A 20,999-nucleotide genomic window follows, 5' to 3' on the forward strand; every position below is an offset into this window, starting at 1 on the left:
TTTATTAGAAATATGTAGACAAAATTGAAAGCTTTTTTCTTTTCTTTTGGAAACATTGATAGGACTAAACCAGCAATGTGCACAAAACGTAGCCCTGTGTAACACCTAATTTTGTTAGTGCAAACTTATTTGGTCTTTTTTTGTTTGACTCAATCGGAAACATATAATACCTTTCTGTTTTCCCATCTTTTACACTTAAAGATATCACATATCCTACTGCAGTCATAATATGAAAGACATTAACGGTCCAATATGAATACATTGCTAATATAGACTCAGAGGAAACTTGGAGAGAGTCAGAAAACATCAAGAACCAACAAACCTGGTACCGCCTCAAGAGATATATGAAGAAAAGTATATTAGGGAGGTGAGTCTCGTGTCTAATAACGGTTTCCAAAATCCATAATCATTGTTACGCTTTAACACAAAGTCTCTCCAACTCTGCAAAGTTTCACTTTTCATTTTAATTTCAATGCCTTACAATAAAAAAAAGAAAAATTTCATCACATCTATTGCTTTTCGATTGAAAAATAATATGAATACAGTGCTGATTTTCCAAATGGTTTAAGTATACATGTTTTTAGTATGGATTAAAAAAAAAAAAAGATGAAGCCAGGATTGGTCATAAGGAGAGGGACAACGAAGCTCTGTACAACAATATGCATATTAACTCTCAACAGAGGTTTATGACGATCTTCTGGAGTGCAGCCGCTGAGACAGAGCTGATGCTCATGAACTCAACGGTCTCACTGAATCCAGCTTTGCTCTCTTTCAGATCATGTAGCATTTAGGTAACAGCTTCCTCTTTTCATTATGTCATCCCCCTTTTCATTATGTCATCCCCCTTATGTCATCCTCCTCTGTCTGTCCACACCGTGCCAGTCACTTATTCCAGATCTGGCATTTCTGGAGAAAAACACAAACATGTTAAAAGTATAAATATTTACTTTATAAATATCTGTCATAATTTACTTTTTTTTTTTTTTTTTTTTTTGTCCATTCATTGAAAGTCTAGGTAAACAATATTTTCAAGCTTCAAAAAGTACATAACGACACTGTAAAAGTAATTTGCATGAAGCTCAAACATGCTTCTTTTGACATGCAAGAACCAGTGAACCAGAGGCGGAGCAAATATAACGTCTATACACCTTCTCTGAAGCGGTACTAAACTGCAGTGGAAACGCAAATTAAGCTGAGCCATGCTACGCAGTGGAAAAGCGCCATCAGAACTGCTCTGAACTAATCGTTTAAGGATCGACGGGAAATTAAATGCAAATTTGAGAAAACAAAAGTTCTGTTTGACCTTGCATGCATTTAAACCTATTGTAGGAGACTCCCAAAACAATATTAGGAACCTTAAAAATGGCATAATAGGGGCACTTTAAAGTGCTCTTTGTATGTTTGTTGATCAGTGTTCATATATAAATCAATTAAATAGTTATCATATAAACAGTGTGTTTTTTAGAAGACTTAAAACCCCTTGATTCATATGGATTGTTTATTGTCTGTATGTACTTTTTGGCTTGAAAATGTTGATTACATAGACAACTGATTACATGATTTCAATGGATTGTTGGATGTAATTATATTTTTGGGTTGTACCGTCCATTTAAAACAGTAACAGCTCCGAACATAGAAGCTACAAAAAGAGGAAAGACTTACTTTCATCATCACTATCAGCTGATTCCTGAAAAAAAGAAAGAAAAAAGAATCAACCCAGTCATTCATAGCAGGAAGCTGACGTTACATGTTTTAAGGCAAGAATGTGTCATTATAGTCGATTAGTGATAATGAGTCATTTATCTAGATACTTTTTGTTTTGGTTTACTGTGCTTTGAAGGGGATCAGTTTAGAGACGTAACCGTTTTATTATATTTAAAAAAAAAAAAAAACCTTGGGTTGAAATGACATGATGCAGAGTAAACTATTTGGATAATATCTCCCATTAAACTACACTTTATTAGACAAATGAAGAAACGATTAAATCTTACGTCATCTGCTCCGTCCAGGTCAGGTAAATCATCCTCTCCTCCCATGTTGCCCATCATCTAAAATCAACAAACCAAGTCAGTACACCACATTAATTACAGACGTATTCTTCACACAGCTCCCATAATAGCAGCCAGTACTGTCAGGAGGTGAATTATAGCTATTTTAAACTAAAAAGTACAAACCTCTGAAAAGCGATCATAGTTGGACAACTCTTCATCTGAATCATCCTCCCAGTCTTTCCAGTTATTGAAGTCAACACTAAGCCAGTTGAGCTGCAGACAAAAAAATTCACAAAATACAAGTATATTGAGTTTGATCAGATAGCAATCCACGTACGGATACACTGATATTACAATTCTGGTCGATACGATAAGCTGATGATTATTATATACAGCAGGTTTTATGAAAAACTAATGGATAATGAGATACACTGCCAAACAACTTATGATGCCACAGACTACTGCTTGGTTTACCATTTATTTTAAAACCAGAAAAACATGCAAACACAGATGTGTTACTATTAAGACTTGCTTAAGATTCTCTTCAGAAAAAAAAACAGGCCATTGAAGACAATTTCCAGCAATTCTCACTACAGCGCCTCTGGTGGCAGCACTGAGAATGCAGCATGTACTTAAAATTTATAACCAACACATTTTGGACAAAATTGCACTTGCATAGTTTGAAGCATTTGGATTCATGTACTTGTCTAGAGTTTGTTTGAGGCATATTTTCAGGTTTGGGGTCAAGAAAACTTATCTGGCTAAGAAGACGACCGGCATTTTTAAGATAATTGTTAAAACCAACTCTTTTGATACAGATTGAGCTCAAGATATCTGACACAGTCCTTCATCAAAAAATGACAATTTTAATTGTTAATACTGCAGTGACAATAAACATGGAACAAAGCTTGCCTTTGCTTTGTCTTTTGTTAACCTGGGCCAGGATTTCCCGGACTCTGCTTTCCGTAAACGGCACAAGATCGACCGGTCTGTACGCTTGTGTTTGGACCCCTGAGAATAGAGAGTAAAACAGAACTCAAAGTGTGCATCCCACTGGGGGGTCACTTGAAATGGGATCTCTCAACTCTGAACTCACATCTTGATCGATGGATTCAAAAAGGTCAATTTCATTCGAGTACTTCATGTTATCCGTCCCGCTGAGACAGCTGAAAGAGAGCAGAGGACAGCATTAGCTGAGCCACAAAACATTCAAACTACAATCGAAGGCAATGGCAATAAGAAGACTTTGAGCTTTTACAGAGATGAATGAAGTTACAGCAACAAACCTGAAACCAAATTTGGACTTTTCAAAATTTACATTCACATCCTTGCTGTCCTCCACCAAGAACTCAATGAAGACAAAGTCTCGTCTGTCGTACCACTTAGCAGTTGCTGGATGCCTGTTAGAAGAAATCCTTTAATTTAAATTAAAGCTAGACCAGACAGGATAATTCACAGAGAAGAATTTTATATGTGGATTTAATCATTTTAAAAAGGAGGATTTAAAATAATGGAGCGAATATGTTAGCCAGGTTGATCAATCAGCTGATATTTGATAATTTAACCCCTTAACTGTCACCGCCCCACCTGTGGGACGCTTGGCACTCTTTTTTTTGCTGTCCTTTTTCTCTAAAATCTTTTAGTAATCATCATAGAAGCCCAAGATTCATCCTGCGAAAACCATTTAGAAATCGGACATTGCTTTACCATGGAAATGGTACTTTAAAATCTTATGCCGGTCTCCTCCCCTTTAGTGCCAAGTGTCATATTACAAAATGCATTACGGTCTTTTAGAATCAAAACTTTTTATAATCTTGGCAACAAACATATCATTGGAAAATTGACAGAGAAAGCTAGAGAAAAATTCATTAAACAAAATTCTAAGTAGTTTTGCTGGCTCCCAGTGGCTGTTTGTGGTATGACACTCTAAATTAAATCTCACAGGAACCTCAATTTTTTTTCATATCAATTTCAAATTTGGAACATAACTTATTCAGACAAGTCTTTAATTTTATACCAATTTTAGAGTAAAACCTTTTATGTAAAATATTTATAATAAAATATAATTAATACAGCACATTTTATTTACAGTACATTTAAACTTCTATAACTTTTTGATACTTTAATTTTGTGAAAAACAAAAAAAAAATCCACTTTTTCCAGAATCTGCTAATTTTCTTCTTTAAAAAGAGACCAACCTTAGGTTTATATTCCAAAGTGTTCATAAATTACAACAATTTAAGTTTGGATAGTGCACTTTAATGCCTATTTTAAAAAAAAATGGGGGGTGACAGTTAAAGGGTTAAGGTCATAAAATATATCTTGTCAACCAGACAAAAATGCTTTTCACCATTTATCCATAAGGACACTGTTTAATTTAAGTAAATATTGTGCAAAATTAAGTTGCAACTTTAAGCATCTAAAAATTCAGCTTTGATCACAGAAATAAATGGCATTTTAAAATGCATTCAAATAAAAAACAGTTATTTAAAATTGTAATTTCATCCCACAATATTACTGTTTATACTATATTTGTCTGTCAAATAAATATATCCGTGGTGAGCATAAGATACTCCTTTCGAAACTTACTTACTGTATATACTATAGACTGACACTGACAATTGGATTTGGTAGACATTTTACCTTGCTGTATTGCAAAATTACAATTTTATTGTATTTTTTTCATCATCTAATAATAATAATAATAAACGTCTTAGAAATGTTTTTGGTGAGCATATGAAACTTCTTTAAAAATCGTTACGCAATATAAATATTTTAATTAAGAGTGACCACCACTAGGTAATATCAGGTGTCAAAACACCTTCCCCACAAATACTAATAGTAGGTGAAGCAAAGAATACTCAATTCTCTCAACAAATATTAAGTCTGTAACGAGCAGAGGCATGGACATCTGTGACACACCACTTTCCTCACATCCCCAAGATGTACTGAGAAACCTTAGGAAACAAGTAAACACTCAACAACAGTGCAAATTCCATCCTCATAATTAGAGCTGAAACAACTAATCGATTTAATCGATTAAAATCGATTATTAAAATAGTTGTCAACTAATTTAGTAATCGATTCGTTGCTAAATAATTTTTATTTGCCGTAAGCGGCTCATTTCGTGCATATTTTAAATCTGCGGTGACCAAAGTGTGGCAGTAATGAGCCACCGGAGGTTTTACTCAGCCAGTACAGCAGGAGAAGTAGCGACTAGCCAATAGCTGGCCTCGTTTTATGTCACGTGCTTCCCGCACAGCGTCTCTCTGTCTGCAGCATTCAGCGTGATGGGTGAGGCAGGCGGCAGTGGAGTAAGCTCGAGAGTAAGAAAAAGAAAAAAAGCGGAAGATAAAACTAATCGGACGAAGTCATCCAAAGTGTGGGAGCAAAAAGAGAGCAAGCCTAACTGTTAAGCCCTGAACATTTGGACATGTTGACCTTTTTGCACTGAAATGCAAAGTTTTTCTCAAATAATGAGTGAATAGTGTTCTGCCTCATTTCCCACAGGTAGTCAAATTCCTGTCAGTTCAGGCATAAGCTGTTTTGTTAACATTTTATCGCTTTATTACATTTTTGAATTTTGCACTGTTTAAAGGACCACTACATATTTAAATCCGATGAAAATCACAGTGTGCAAAGACTTTTATTTGTGCAGATTCTGCAGTACAATGTTGTTTGCAAATGTTTAGTCGTAAAAGCTGATAACATTGCTTTTTAACAATTAACATTTAAAGCTTTGTCATTTACCAGTTCATAATTCAGTTATGCAGCCTAATTATGACTGACTGAGAGAGGTTAATGTTTAAATGTATTTGAAATGCACTTTTTTCTAAGCATTCACTGCTCTTTTTCACACAGCTGGTTTTTTGTGTGTCCAATTTTTTTTCTGGACAACCTTCTGATGGATTTTACTTTAAATTTTACTTTAAAATGTGAGTTCCATTCAGGTTTCATGCCATTGGCACTTTATTGGAAGGATTGTTTACAATTTCACAGCATAAGCTATAAAGCTGTTTTCCAGGTATAAGCTGTGTGTTTACAGGAAAAAAATAATAAAATGCAATTTACTGCAATTTTAATTCTGTTTTATTCTTATTCTTCGTGATAATATGTTCTGAAAGATTCCTTAATAAGCTTTGTTCGGGATGTTAAACTACTTTAGGAGCCCTAAGGACTGCCATGGTGAAAACATTATTTGAAATCTCCTTGTGAAATTTGCTAGAGTATGTATGGGTCAGTGTTTTGATTGCAGAAGAGTTCGACAAAGGATAAATAACACATAATAAAATACAACTCCAGGTATGTTTTTGATGAGGATATGACAATGCAAAATGGTTAAAATCTCTAAAAAGTCTATGTTGAATGATAAAGACCCTTTGTTAATAATTTACTTGGGGGAAAAAATGGGCAAAACTAAAAAAAATATAAGTACATAAACCGATTAATCGATTAATCGTAAAAATAATCGACCGATTAATCGATTATCAAAATAATCGTTAGTTGCAGCCCTACTCATAATAAATGCAATCATTAATTAATTGGTAATTGATGTTAAATTCCATCAGGGCACAAGCTGTTTTTTTTTAATCAAGATAATATAAACACATGGTTATATGTTAATCTGAGTCCCAAGAATGTCACTTTTATTTAAAAACACACACTTCTAATGAGAGGTGTGGATATAATGCTTGTCTTCAGTGAATGTGTGTGTTATTGTCATTCATTCATTCATGCTGGCCCTGAAGCACGTGCAGGCGTCGCGCTCACTCTCGCGACTCTTTCAACCACAAAACCCCGCGATAAACTCCGTCACAACTCCCTGGGCGAGTCTGTCAAAACTAACACCCAATTTCACAAAGATCTGTGTGTTTACTAACACACTTGAGTGGCAAAAGGACGCAACATGCTAGCACCGGTGAGCGGATCCAGGCTAACTGTAACGAGCTAACTTACACCACACAAACTTCAACAGATATCATATTGCAGATGTCTGAACGTAACTATTAATGCTGTTCGACCGAGCGTTTAATAAATCTGCCGAGAATAACATCACGTTACCGGATCAAGTAGTTTAATGACTCGGAGAGCAGTGAATGAGTCGAGCAGAAGTACGTTACGTTAACGTTAGCTAGTGCTGGCTAGCGATTAGCTTCACAGTCAATAGTGATTCAGCACCGGTTTCTGTAACGAGCTGTTTTTAGCATAAAACAGAACAGATATTTTCGACAGAAAGCGCAGACTTACATGACTCTGGCGGCTCTGTGTGTGTTTGTGTGTGTGATGGTCGGGATTCTAGTAGGTTCTCCCGGGGTTCTGTGGCACAGGAGGCGGGGCCTCAAACCACGCCCCTCACAAGCGATGCACTCGAACTTCCGTTTGAGTGGCGGAAGTATGACGTCATTTTGTAGGCAAAAGATAAAGAAGCGAGATTTTAGCACAAAGTTACACCCCACTCTTCATTTTTTTAAACTGTTACATTTCTTTAAAAAGAGAGTTGCTAACAAGTTGCTAAATGGGACTATAGGCGTTATTGGAGACATTAAATGTCATCACACAGAACAATTAATAGAATTTTCCAGTTGTAGTATAATTAGTACAATTTATTGTCAAATAACCTATTATTAGTTTCCCAAATTTTATATTGTTGTTTGACAATGTTTTTTGCTTTGCCCCGAAGAAGACAGAAAAGTAGCACACTGATCTGCCAGCTTATAGAACGCTGCATTATTTTGCATAATAATGCATTTAAAAGTTAATGGCCAAACGGATGTTTATAAACGTTTACATTGTTGTTACAGAATAAATATAACACAGTAACATTAAATAAATATTTTTACCAGGTTAAATGCTGGTTATTAGTAACTCAAACCCCTTTAGCTAAACCTCTCTACTTAACCATTGGTCGCGCACATCCGCCATGTTTGTAGTTTTTTAACGCTTTTTATTTGTAATATTTTATTTATTGTTTGTAGTTCTGAGGCGGATCCACACTTCAGAAATCTACCTGAAAAAGTAGACCACCCGGGGACTTTTGTCATACTCTTTTCATCATACCATGCTTTGGGACACACTTTTTTTTATTTGATAATTTTTTTCTTGTCAATGATTCAGTCTATTTATAAATTTATTGTTTTATAATTATTTTTTTAAAATAATATCTATACGATTTAATTTATTTTATTTTAATTGATCATATTTATTAATTTGTTTATTTTTCTGAGTTGTATCCTTTTTGCTCATGTATGTTTTAGCACTTGTATGCACCATTCATTCATTCATGCATGATGTATGAATGCACTTGTTTCTTACACTGAACAAAAAGTGATGCTGGATTTACTTTAAAATTAAATTTCACTCAGAATATATATGTAAATTTACTTTGTACATATATATATATATATATATATATATATATATATATATATATATATATATATATATATATATGTATGTATGTACAAAGACAATAATACTTTAAGCACTTGTCAATTATACACTTTTGTAGTGCAGCATTATTAGGCAAGCTATTTAAATAAATTGTCAAAAAAATACTCTAATCGGTATTTTAACAAACAATTACGGTAAGTAATTATCAGTATTTGTATTTGAGGAAAAATGTGTCAAATTCTTCCTATTTGAGCTGAAGTTATTTAAACGGGGAAAAGTGGTGCTTTTATTTTGAAAGGATTATTTGTCGCTCGGCGGCGGCTGCTTCGCGCGGCTTGAAGGACAGACTACAGACGATTATAAACGCTGTTCTTATTTTCCTTCTTCGTTTACAGAGGACTCGTGCGGTTTCCCGCTCTTATTACTGGTGTCATCCATCTGGTGTGTGTAGGACTTGTCAGATTTGCTCGCCTCCTCCCGCGGTTCAGTCTGAAGACGTTCCTGCACAGATCCTCGTCAGCGCGCACGATGGAGATTTGTTATGAGCGCGCGGCCCGTATCTCTCTCACTCGTCATGTAGGTATGTGATAGCGCTCGTGGCTGTGATGCTCGTGAGCAGCTGTCAGACCAGGTCACCTCTGCTGGACAAACCTGACCCGAGAGCTTAGAGAAGCGCCATGCGTGGACGAGCTGGGATTTAGGAGATGGGTGAGTATGAGGACATTCTGCATAGGCTCGAGGGGGAGGCACGTCATTTCCCCCCTCCACCGCGACACCCAGGCGGCCGCGAGCGACTCAACATCCAGAAGAGCAGCGTGTGCTCCAGGGCCTACTTCGTGGTGGTCATGGCCTTCTTCCACCTCTATATAATAAACATCATAGCTCTGCTGCTGTATGTGCACTATAACACGGGCTCTGGGGAGCAGGATGTACCCCTGGAGAAGAGTGCTGGTGCCCCTCGACCCATGCCTGCCGAGCCCCAGACCCCCTCCTCAGCGACCCTGAGCCCTGAGCTCTCCTTCCGGCTGCCGCGCCTCGAGGGCATCCGGGTACTTGCACCGATACATCATATGCGTTTCTGTCCTAGTCTTGCTTGCCTTTGCATTTTGAGATATGAGAACTCAGAGAGTGTTGACACATTTTGTTTCAACATCTTTAAGTGTTTTTTTTTTTTTTTTTTTTGTTTGTTTTTTTGCACTGGCTTAATTTTTTATATAACGTCATTTCCTATTTGTCTTTCTTAAATTATGTGTAATGTTTAAATTAATGTCAAGCGCAAACAAATGCTGTTGTTGCAACCCACCCCTCTAGCAGTTGTAATACAGAAAACATGGACATTTTAAAGTTTGTGCATGTTTACAATAATTTCATTTTAAATGAAGAAAAACTATTTTATTCAAACCAGTAGACAAAGAAATCCATAAAACAACATTGCATTTCTATTTTTTGCATTTTTAAGCAGTTTAGACATATGCATCCCACTTTGGGGGCATTGATATTTTACCATTTATTAATATTTTAAATTAGTTTTTATATATATATTCAGCTTCTGGCTATTTTCATAGTGAGAAAATTTAAATTATATCAGGGTTTTATCGTAGATATGTATGGTTTTTATGATCTGTTTTTGCTGCAAACTCTAAAACTGTATTTAGTTTAAATTAGTTAAAAATTGTGTTTTTCATTTGAGTTTAAGTTTTAGTAATTTTATTAAGTGCTGTTGTCACTTTTAATGTTATTTCTAAATATTTCAGTGTAGCTTTAACTTGAACTTTTTTCATTTCAGATTTGGTTTTAGAAATTTGAGTACTACAACAAAGGCTTAGGCTACTTTAAGTCTGTTAGTTGCTAAGGCAGCATTTCAAATTAGTGAGCATTTTTTTTGTAGTTATTTAATATTTACATTTTATATAATTTCAGCTTTATTTCAATTAGTGAAACCATTTAAATATTAAAAGTTGCATTTTAGTTATCGATTACAACACAAACCATTTAAAAAGAGAAGGGTGATCTATTGCTATCTGGAATTTAAATAATAACATGTTTACAAACGGTGTTAAAAATGTGTTGATATGTTTCATAAATGACACGCATTAAAGTTGATGTTAGCTATCCAAGTCTTTTTCCCCTCACTTGAGGGACACGAAGGCACTCTTTTCACAGAGTACTGCTGCTCTGTTTATGTATGTGTAGTTAATGTTATATCCTTTCTGCTCAGGTTGGACACGTGCAGAGAGTTTCTCTGGTTCCCGACCGGACACACAACATGCGCACCCTCAGCTTGAAGCCACTGCTGTTTGGTGAGTTTCCAGTCTCCGCTGTAGATTCATTTTTATATATTAACTGTAGGTTTTGGTTTCGACATATCACAGCTGTAAATGTGACCTCAAAATTTGTGACAGAAAAGGCACAGTGGACTCTAGTTTCAGAAAAGCATTTTAAAAAGTTTAATATTTTAAGATTTAAAAATATAGTACAAGGATTTTCTATTATTTTCAACATTATGAACACGTCGGGATGGTTGTGGGTCAGGTTGCCCACGCAGGTGGCGTCCCGCTCCAGCCACAGCGTCAGACGGCTCCTCAGTTCCCCTCCCAGCAGCGGGCCGTGCTTTAGGACCTCCAGCCGAGAGCCCAGGGAGAACATCGTCAGGACAGAACTACTGGAGTTCAGCTTGGATAGACGCACTTTAACCACTAGCAGAGAGAGAGAGAGAGACATGAGCAATGAGTTCAGCATTAACAGTTTTAGGTTGTTTAGGTTGTCTAGCGTTTCTGACCAGAGTCACTTTTACAGAAGAGGTCGAGCAGGTGTTTGGATGACGTGGCCTCCTCCAGCTCACAGTCTGTGCAGCTCGCACGCGGCACTGCTGAAACCAACCACACATATCAGTCTGGCAGAGAAAAACTATGCATGTAAAAAAGAAAATCTCTGTTTACCTCGGCCGTCATTGCTGGTGCTGTTTTGCATATACGCAACTGAGGAAATGCACATTAGGTGATCTTTGGGAAACTGGTCGCACTGTAGTATTCTAGGCCAGGGGTAACCGTGGCAGTTCATGATGGGGGCGCAGGTGTCCCGTACCGACACACACACACTCCTGCATGGAGAAATGATCCTGAAAAGACCACGTAGTGTATGAATTATATAAGGTTATTTTGTCATTCATAATCGGAGTCTGATAGCCGCTCCCCCTTCAATACTTAATTAAAGCTGCTACAGTTGAGTGCATGAAGTGTCCAGCATTCCACACTTTGTTTTTTCGGTTATTTAAGTGCATCATTCCTGCCGATCACTGAGAGTCGGTCTATTATAAGGAAGTCTTACCTCTCAAGGCACACAGGAGAGAAGGGGGAGCACAGGAAGATGCGGGCGTTTGGGTGGCACTCTCGGGCGAGGAGCGGCAGCCAGCTGGTGCTCTGCTGCACCGCTTCAGCTGGAGATTCATGTCCCAGCAAGTTGGGTATCCGCATGCTGTTGTAGCCCAGACCCTGGCACAGGGCCATGTTGCTTGGGATGGGCACACAAGGAGAGGACCCCTGGTGTTCCCAGAGTCTGCTGGGCACGGCACCGATGCCAGGGCCAAGCAGGAGAGCAGACGCTGTCAGCATCATAGTTCAGAGAGCTCTAGTGTCAGAGTAAATCAGTAATAGGTGTATTTATACACCACTGCCTGAGGCCCATCTGGGAGAGGGCGGGACTTTGCAGGACGTGAGAGTGGATTGGTTTAGGGAGGGTGTGTATGTGTGACTGTGTGTGTGTGAGGTGCTGATTCTTTCGTTTCTCTGCTGGAGATGATGAACCATGAGCTCCACTTTACCACACACTTCCCTTTCCTCTCTTCTTTTCTGAGGAGTGTGATTATGATAATACGACACAACAGATTACCCACAAGTCAGAGGAGGGATGGATAGATAGATAGATAGATAGATAGATAGATAGATAGATAGATAGATAGATAGATAGATAGATAGATAGATAGAGTGAGCTCTGGGAAGGTCTGGCTGTGACAGAGCTGTGTGAAAGGAAGTGTGTAAGTGTGAGAGGGCTGGAGATGCTCAGGAGTTTTTCTTCCCCTGCTGGGAGCACTACACAATAACGTCTACCCCAAAAATGGCCCTCACTTCCTGTCCACTTCACCCTTTCTTTCCCCTCGTCCGATCTAATGAGCTAGAGAGAGGCCGCATCTGTTGCAGAAAAAGCATGCGGAAGAGCTTTACGAAGAGCGTGCATCTCTGTGCATGAATATGTTTGTGCGTTGTGTGCGTTTGAATGGGGCAGAACAGTAACAGTGATAGATAACTCTGAAACCTGTATATAGTGATCTAAATCACTGAGCACTCTCACCCATCCCAGAGAAACAATGGCCCCCGCCGGAACACATTAATGGCACAGTCTCATTAACACTCTCAATGGGTCAGGCAATACCATGAGACTCAAAGAGGGGGATGGGCGCAATTCATTATATTTGCCAGCTTAAAGGCCTCTGCTCTGATCTTAGCCATTTAAAAATGTGTCCATTACCCAGATTAAATCAGTCTTAATCTATACAGTACTATATAGTCAGTAATATATAGTCAAACATTTACTCGCTCATTATTTACTATTATTGTTTTCCTAATTATTTTTGAAGTATTGTGTAGTGACCCAAAACATAGAAAAGCTGTGTATTTATTTGTTTGTTTACAAGTACTATTTATAAAAATATGTATTTGCCTTCAAATAATATTTATAAAATCAAGAATTCATTTGCGAATAATATTTAAAAATAATTATTTGCTGATAATAGCTATAGAGAAATATCAATTGAATTGCATATGAATATTTATTTAAAAACATTTATTTGTTTGCAAATATTTCTAAAAACATTTATTTGTAAATTATGTTATAAAACATTATTTACAAAGAATGTTTATATAAATGTTTATTTAATTGCTTATTTATTTTTATAACACAATATGAACACAATATGTTCATTTATTTGCCAATAAAATTTTATTTATTTTATTAAAACATTTTCCTATATTAGAATGCCTCTTTTTGAAACATATTCATTTTGGCACTTACATTTGTCATTAAAAAAAAAATCAAATCTTTAAGAAAATGCGAAACAGTTTTAGTAAATGAATTAAGCCCAAACTGTTTGTGGCCGGTTGCATAAACTGCTTAGACTAGTAATAAAAGTGAATTTTTTATTTATTTTTTATTTTATTTTTCTCTAAGGCAGGTCATTACTTTTTGTGTCAGTTACATAAAACAGTAGATTGGTCTAATCTGAACCTGAAAAGTAAGACTGATTACCTTTGGCTAACTGCGTTGGTCAAACTAGTTCTTAATATGGTTGCTGTGTTTATGCACCCAGCCTCAGACTGACTAGTTATTTGTTTACTACCAACTTCTGTTCAAGCCATCTTCACATTGACCTGGGAATGATGGCTCTCACCAAATGAGTACTGATTACATTAACAGCCGTTTGCAGTGTCTGTTGACTAGCCCTGCGTAGTGTGACTGTGATCCTTTAATCCTGGAGTCTAATCCCATAGTTTTCTCCCCTCATTGACGTGGTCTCTGTCTGTCTCTCACAGACACTTACTGCTACAACAGATCAAACACAGACACTCTGAAATCATGTCAGCCTTTAAGACGCTCCTAACAGCTGATACCTCACAACTGTTAATAGAGAAGACTGTAAGCAACACCCTAGCAACCAGATAGCAACGGTGTGGCATTCACCTTACCATCCTAGCATCACGGAGGAACGTTTGCCTTGTTTGAATATCAACCATAGGCCTACTGTTGATTAACTAGACCATTTACTAACTACTACTGACTTTGGAAACTGAAAAGTAAAAAAAAAACGGATGACAGAAGTTTTTATTTGCAAAATGAACGTACAAAATGTAAAATTCTGTGCAATTTCGTATAAACTACTTGAAAGTAAAACATTAAAAGCTAAAATCTTTATTGGATACATTTGAATTAATACATTACATTATAATGTACAATATGAAAGTGGTTCTTCATTTTGTGATTTACTGAAGATTACATGTAACGCTGTGATTACATTATTTGTGGTTTAATGATTAACTTTAAGTGAGTGCTAAATGGCAGGTAATCGAAATAAAAAAAACGGGAAATTAACATGAATAATGCATCTGTAATATTTGTTGATGATCAATATATAGGTGTGTTTATATATATTTATGTGTGTATAAGAATACAAATATTATTATTTTAAAAGAAGTCTCTTCTGCGAACCAAGACCTCATTTATTTGATAAAAAAATACAATAAAAACAGTAATATTGTGTAATATTATTATTACAATTTAAAATAACTGTTTTCTCCTTTAATATATTTTAAGTTGTTATTTATTCCTGTGATTAAAGTTGAATTTTCAGCATCATTACTCCATCTTCAGTGTCACATGATCCTTCAGAAATCATTCTGATACACTGATTCACTGCTCAAGAAATGTTTCTGATTATGCTGAAAAATTGTGATTCTTTGTTTTGGAATCTTTAATGAATAGAAAATTCAAAAGAATTTATTTGAAATAGAAATCTTTTATAACATTATAAATGTCTGTCACTTTTGTTCAATTTAATGCATCTGTGCTGAATAAGTGCATTTTTTTTAATTAAACTACACATATATATATATATATATATGAGAGAGAGAGAGAGAGAGAGAGAGAGAGAGAGTCACTGCATAATCAGTACAATTGATATTATTGTTTGTATGCAGAGTGACATTGTGATTGCTGTGTGTTTCAGAGATCCCAGGATTCCTGAGTGTGGAGGAGAGCAGTGTGGTGATGCAGCTGGCTCAGCTGAAGGGCCTGACCCACAGCTCGCTCCTCACGGCCCCGGACAGCCAGGAGGAGCAGCTCACTCAAGACGAGCTCTTCAGCCTGCTCGACCTCAACCAGGACGGCCTTCTGCAGAGGGAGGAGGTCAGACACAGTCACGCTGCTGATGCTGACACATACATGTATCAGTTCAGTGGCTTAAAAGGGCCAGAATAAGAGTATTGTCATCATCTGATCACTCGTTGTTGCAGATCTGTGTTGTGGTGGATGTGAATATTTTCAGTGCTAATGACTTTCAGTTAGGGGTGTGTGATATTTATATTGTTGTTTTAACAATGTGTGAGTTGACATTATTGAGTGTCACTCACATTGCAAAAAAACTTAACGTAGATGAAGCTTATTAGAATGTCCATATAATTCAAGTGATATAGGTAAAATATCCTTGTATGGGTTTTTTTTATATTTATAAGATAAGACATAGTTTAGTAATATATCACACAAGAAAGAGCGTCGTTTTCCCGAATATTAGTGTGTGAGTGCACTTGCAAATGAGATTGATTTTATACAACAGTTCAACAGACAAGTCAATATTGAGTGAGTTCAATTTTACACACAACAGTGTCTGTTTTTTTTTCTATTTTGCCAACAAAAATAGTTCCAAAGTCAGAGCAGAGCAGCACTGCAGTATCTCATTACTGAATTTGTTTTTGAGCAAATCATTTGAGTCAGTGATTCAATGATCTGTGCATAAAGATACTCACCTGCTTCATTTCTACATTAATCAGCTGTTTTGAATGAATCGTCTGAATGAATGATTCAATAATTCACTCATCAAGACAGGGACTTGCTGACAGCTACTGGCGGATTTAGTGTCATTTCATTTCATTTTATTTTATCGCACATCCCTACTTTCAGTGTATATAAATACATTATATATGTACATGTATAATTTTGCCCAAAACACTGTAGTTTTTATTGCTTCTTTGAAAGCTTAGTAACCCATTTTTTGTTCCACAGAAGAAAACAATACAGTTTGGAACAATATGAGTGTGAGGAAATGATAACAGATTTCTATTTTGGGAATACTGCGTGAATATGGAGAGAGCTGAGAGATAGAAACAGTAATAAAATGAACATTCCCAGAATTAAAAACATCTGTTCTGACGCAGATTTTGAGTCTGTCTCATTCGACTGACGGATCTTGGCTGAGCTCATACAATTTACGGAAAATCCACACCGGGTTTGAGACCAGCCCTTCTGGTAAGTGAAGTGTGTGTGTGTGTGTGTGTGTGAGAGAGAGAGAGAGAGAGAGAGAGAGAGAGAGTGGTGGGTCTGATACGGTGACACAACATGCAGTGTTTTCTAGCAGCTCTCGGATGGATCCCATCGTCACTCATTAAAGTCTCATTAATATGAGGGTTACACACACACACACATCCGGTCGCATACGGTCTCACGAGGTACCGACCCCTCTTCCGGTCCCGTTGCTCTGTTGTCTGGAGAGCGTCCCGCTGTGGTTCGGTTCCAAAGGGGAAAGAGTGAAGACTCACTGACCCGCGAATAAATGAGAAAAACAGAGAAATGCTATTCTTGTTTTTCACACCTTTCGCATTATAACACTGCAATCAACAGTTATGTTATACTTGTGCTGTTTTCTGAGGCAAGCATCGCTATTACTGTTGCACGTCGTTTTTGTTGAGGATTTAAACACCCCCCAAACCTAAATATGTAACTTCTCCCACACCATTTAAGATTTGTGCTATGCTTCCTCAACTCATGCTGCTTGTTGATGAATAACAAAGACTTACAATGAAGGAGGAGTCTAAGCCATATATACAGACCAGAATATCATAGAGCCTTGTACATGGGCTCATTTGAACTGAACCTGAAGGAAATCACTTGGAAGCAACCACATGGACATGCGTTAAAAATATTCAGAACATCTTAGCATCCACCCACAATATACTAGAATTGCACCACGTACATTTTCCTCATGACTTTCTGCTTTAAATGGCCAGATAGATGCATAAGCTTTCTGAATGTGATATTATTGGTACATGGAAGCTGTAGCTGATTTGGAGTGGTGTCTGGTGTGTGTTTGCAGGAGTTTTGTCTCTGCAGGAGTTTAAGCGCGTCAGTGGTGGAGTGTTGCAGTATGGCAGCGCTGGCCAAGGCTTGGACGGACATGCCGAGGTCAGGCAGAGGAGCACACACACCCGACTTTATCTCGGACAGGGCACACACCACCTGCTGAAGAGCATCAGAAACAGGTAAGGCTTTCAGTGAGTTTTGGAGAATGCACCTGACAACCCAACCCAGTTTGGATCAGGATCAGCTGTTGCACAACGCTTGGTATAAACTGATTGTTATGAAACAATACCATGAATTGAAACACATTTACAAGGCAGGAATAAACACTGCTGCAGTGAAAGATTGAGACCATATCAGTGCAAGTGAATCAACTGAATCGATCATTTATATTACAAGGAGCTCAAAAGAAAACAAGCTTCATATTAATATAATAAACAATTAGCAGCAAAAGGTCTGTCTCTAAATTTGTATCACTGTAAACTTTAATTTGTAGTGAGAGATAAAGGGTATGTAATAAGTCAGTACAATGCTTTTGGTAAAAGTCTGCTCAATGACTACTTGCGTTTGTACTAGATGTAGTACACAAAGTAGAGCTAGTTTAAAACGTGCAAATATACATGACTATTTGCACTTCTGGTTAGATGCTGACTGCATTTCATTGGCTCTGTACTTGTACTCTGCACAACGACAATAAAGTTAAACCTAATCTAATCTAAATAAAAGCACAGACAAACTGTGAATTAATTTTTTTCTCCAGAGTGACCCGTTTAACGCGACTGCCGTCCTCATTGGTCGATCTCAGCGAGCCAATGGAAGTCGTCCGTTATGAGCAGGGCGGGTACAGCCACGCCCACCACGACAGCAGCCTCACCAGTCACCACAGCAGCTGCGCCCACACACACCTGGCAGCTAATACCTCCGCCTCCACACAGGTCGCATGCAGGTACATCTGCCGTGTAAGACATTTGGGATCTATTGTTTGACTTTGCCGTAATAAAAGTATTTCCGTTTCACAGGTACCTGACGGTCTTGCTGCATCTGAACTCGGCGGATGGAGGAGGAGAGACCAGCTTCCCGGTGGCTGACAACAGGACGTACGAGGAGGAGGTGAGCCATGTCCTGTTTCTATGGCAACGGGGGGAGGTGAGCTCTGTTGCCATAGCGACCAGGCAGCAACAGGAAGAAGGTCTTGAATTATGATAGTCATCTTAGGCACTTGATGTTGCTGCAGCTTCACTTGGTGTGTGTGTGTGTGTGTGTGTTGCAGGTCTTAGGTGATCTCTCTCAGCAGTACTGTGATAAAGGCAATCTGAAGGTCAAACCTGTAGCTGGAACCGCTCTGCTGTGGTACAACCACCTCTCCGATGGAAATGGTGAGTTTCTCTTTTTCACATGCCTCCATTTCCTGTATTTGTGACTATATTTTTTTATTATTATTATTAGATTATTCCATATATTTGACTGGGTGTGTATGCGTAATGAATATTGATTAACTCACCATTGTTGTTCTTCACATATTTCCGTCAGGTTGGGTTGGAGAGCTGGATGAATTCTCTCTGCACGGCGACTGCTTAGTCACTCGGGGCTTCAAATGGACAGGAAGTGTGTGGGTGAACATCGACCCTGACCAGCAGCGGCAGGAGCGCTACCAGCGTCTGGTCTCGTGGCATCCAGACGGGCAAAGCAAAAAGCCCGAGCATGGAGACCTTCACCAAGACCTCTGAACCAGACGTCCTGTCACACCGTGTCTGCACTGGACGCCACAAAGAGACCAGTGCAGATCATTTATACGTTCAGTACGTCAGAAATAGAGCGAGGCAGCAGTTTACTGTCGGGGATTTGTCGTGTCGCGTCCAGTGTATGTCCAGCCGCTCATGTCCGGTGTAGACACGGTGCTAGAAACTACGCTTCTGTACTGATCTAGAGTCAGTTTCCTCTAATGTGAAGCCTTGTTTAGGAAAGTAAAAGCCGGTGCAGTAAGAGATCCCCACTGCTGCAAGCTTTACTTTATGTAGCTGTCACCACCTGCTCCAGTGACATATGATTTAATATTCAAGAGTTCAACAGGGAAATCCCTCTTTCAATAATAGCTAAACATTCACTCATTTATAGTTTGCTGGTGTTGCACAAGTTATTTAATCATTATTTATTGAAAAGTTTCATTCAGTGTGGCATATTTATTGAAGATATTACTTATTTGTCATATTGCTATTTATTTATTATTTTATTATTTATTCAAATATATATATATAATCAGATGTGTTGTGTGTACATGTATGTAGTCAAATAGTGTGTGTCTATCTCAGGTTTGGTTATGCCCAGGTAGGCTTTTTCCATTTTAATGCACTATTTCAAGCAAAGAAATTGTGAGATATTTAAGTTAAATTAAGAAATAAATTCATACTTATGGAAGAGCGTATGGGTGGTGTTTTCGGTTTCACTGGTCAACTTTCTGTAGGAATTAAACCTCAGCTGTCACACACATTACAGATTTCACTGATATCCAAGTGCACGTGTTCCCCACAAGAGGGCATTATCTTCACTTAACAAGGGCTCCGCTTATTCACGCATCGCAGCTATACTGCTCTTGCAGATCTTTCAAGTCAATAAATCGAGCTAGAGCCATATTCTATTTTTGACAGGTATGAAATCCAAGCTGTGAGGGATTGAAATACAGTGTGTTTAACAGACTGTACTGTCAACAACACACCGATTGTTCAGCTGACAAAACATCTTTCCGAAAACACTTTTAGTAGACAAAAACTCTGTAAACCAGTTTTGAAAGTACATTATCTAGGACCTTTATACAGCACGTGTCACTGTACAGACTAAAGGCCATGGTACATGGGGCAACTTGACACATGCCATAGTAAAAAGAAGAAGAAAAAACATTGAATTCACACACACACTTCTCCTGGGCTGTTGCAGCTGAGGGAACTCGAGAACAGCATGTAAGCCCTTATTGCAAAAGATCCTTTAATACCCTCTGGATCTTGAGGATTAATACAGAGTTTATGGAATTTGGGGGCTTTTGGTGACTTACTAAACATGAATAGTTTCTCACAGCTGTTTGGCTATGCTTGTATTTATTATGTACTGTATAAATTTGATACTGCTTGGTGAGTACCACTGGGATCGGCAAATGCAAAAGACCTTTTCTATCCCCTGAAGTATGATGGAAGCTACTTTAATGGTATAGTAGGATACAGTTGGTCTAGAGGGGGTTATTTAGGTCCATTGTAACTACTAGAGGAGTTAGAAATGGAGACATCTTACTTAAAATGTGTTTTAGTATCAAACTAGATCCTGAGTGTATTATGAAAGGCAAACAAAACAATATTTAAAAATTAATATTAATGGAGTAAAATTTCTTTAGATATAAAAAAGGACTTAACAATTAAAAAAATCTTATTTTTATAATTAAAATAAAAACTTTAAAATATTTTAGTGATTAAAAATTGCTTTAATTACTTTAATCCTTAATTAATAAAATGAACCTTAAAGTATTTATATATTTTTTTTTTCAAATAATTTTTACGATTATTTTAAATATTAAATAATTTTCACAAAAACTACATTGTCTGAAGGTAATCGGCCATGATTATAACAGTAAGATTAGGTCCAGGGAACATCAGGAAAGTCCGGTTCCTTTTGCCAAACAAAAACCAAACCCAGTTCACTTAAAGTGAAACAGAAAGGGAACCAGCCGAAAGTGAC

General features: G+C 37.5%; 3 protein-coding genes and 1 long non-coding RNA gene across 4 annotated transcripts; 1 reads left to right on the forward strand and 3 right to left on the reverse strand.

The window, feature by feature from the left end:
• Nucleotides 1–445: 445 nt before the first annotated feature.
• On the reverse strand, nt 446–7,439 carry LOC109067529 (prostaglandin E synthase 3-like). The gene is made up of 8 exons (XM_019084451.2): nt 7,239–7,439; nt 3,278–3,391; nt 3,088–3,157; nt 2,904–3,002; nt 2,175–2,264; nt 1,992–2,048; nt 1,663–1,687; nt 446–906 (listed from the first exon to the last, which is right to left on the reverse strand). Coding segments are annotated over exons 1-8 (477 nt in total). The 5' UTR covers nt 7,241–7,439; the 3' UTR covers nt 446–886.
• A 1,228-nt stretch (nt 7,440–8,667) lies between these two features.
• LOC109067528 (transmembrane prolyl 4-hydroxylase-like) lies at nt 8,668–19,701 on the forward strand. The gene is made up of 9 exons (XM_042712722.1): nt 8,668–9,430; nt 10,600–10,681; nt 15,157–15,335; nt 16,361–16,451; nt 17,296–17,461; nt 18,040–18,225; nt 18,299–18,389; nt 18,550–18,655; nt 18,810–19,701. Exons 1-9 carry the CDS (start codon nt 9,086–9,088, stop codon nt 19,004–19,006), a joined length of 1,443 nt encoding a protein of 480 aa, XP_042568656.1. The 5' UTR covers nt 8,668–9,085; the 3' UTR covers nt 19,007–19,701.
• Nucleotides 10,935–12,052, reverse strand: LOC122135064 (secreted frizzled-related protein 5-like). Its single transcript, XM_042712723.1, has 3 exons — nt 11,709–12,052; nt 11,321–11,499; nt 10,935–11,250 (listed from the first exon to the last, which is right to left on the reverse strand). Exons 1-3 carry the CDS (start codon nt 11,993–11,995, stop codon nt 11,147–11,149), a joined length of 570 nt encoding a protein of 189 aa, XP_042568657.1. The 5' UTR covers nt 11,996–12,052; the 3' UTR covers nt 10,935–11,146.
• On the reverse strand, nt 18,523–18,921 carry LOC122135065. The gene is made up of 2 exons (XR_006153293.1): nt 18,781–18,921; nt 18,523–18,699 (listed from the first exon to the last, which is right to left on the reverse strand). It is a non-coding gene; the product is annotated as an uncharacterized LOC122135065 (long non-coding RNA).
• Nucleotides 19,702–20,999: the final 1,298 nt, after the last annotated feature.

This window comes from Cyprinus carpio, chromosome A23 (genome assembly GCF_018340385.1).
Source record: "Cyprinus carpio isolate SPL01 chromosome A23, ASM1834038v1, whole genome shotgun sequence".
In the NCBI taxonomy this organism is placed as follows: Eukaryota; Metazoa; Chordata; class Actinopteri; order Cypriniformes; family Cyprinidae; genus Cyprinus; species Cyprinus carpio.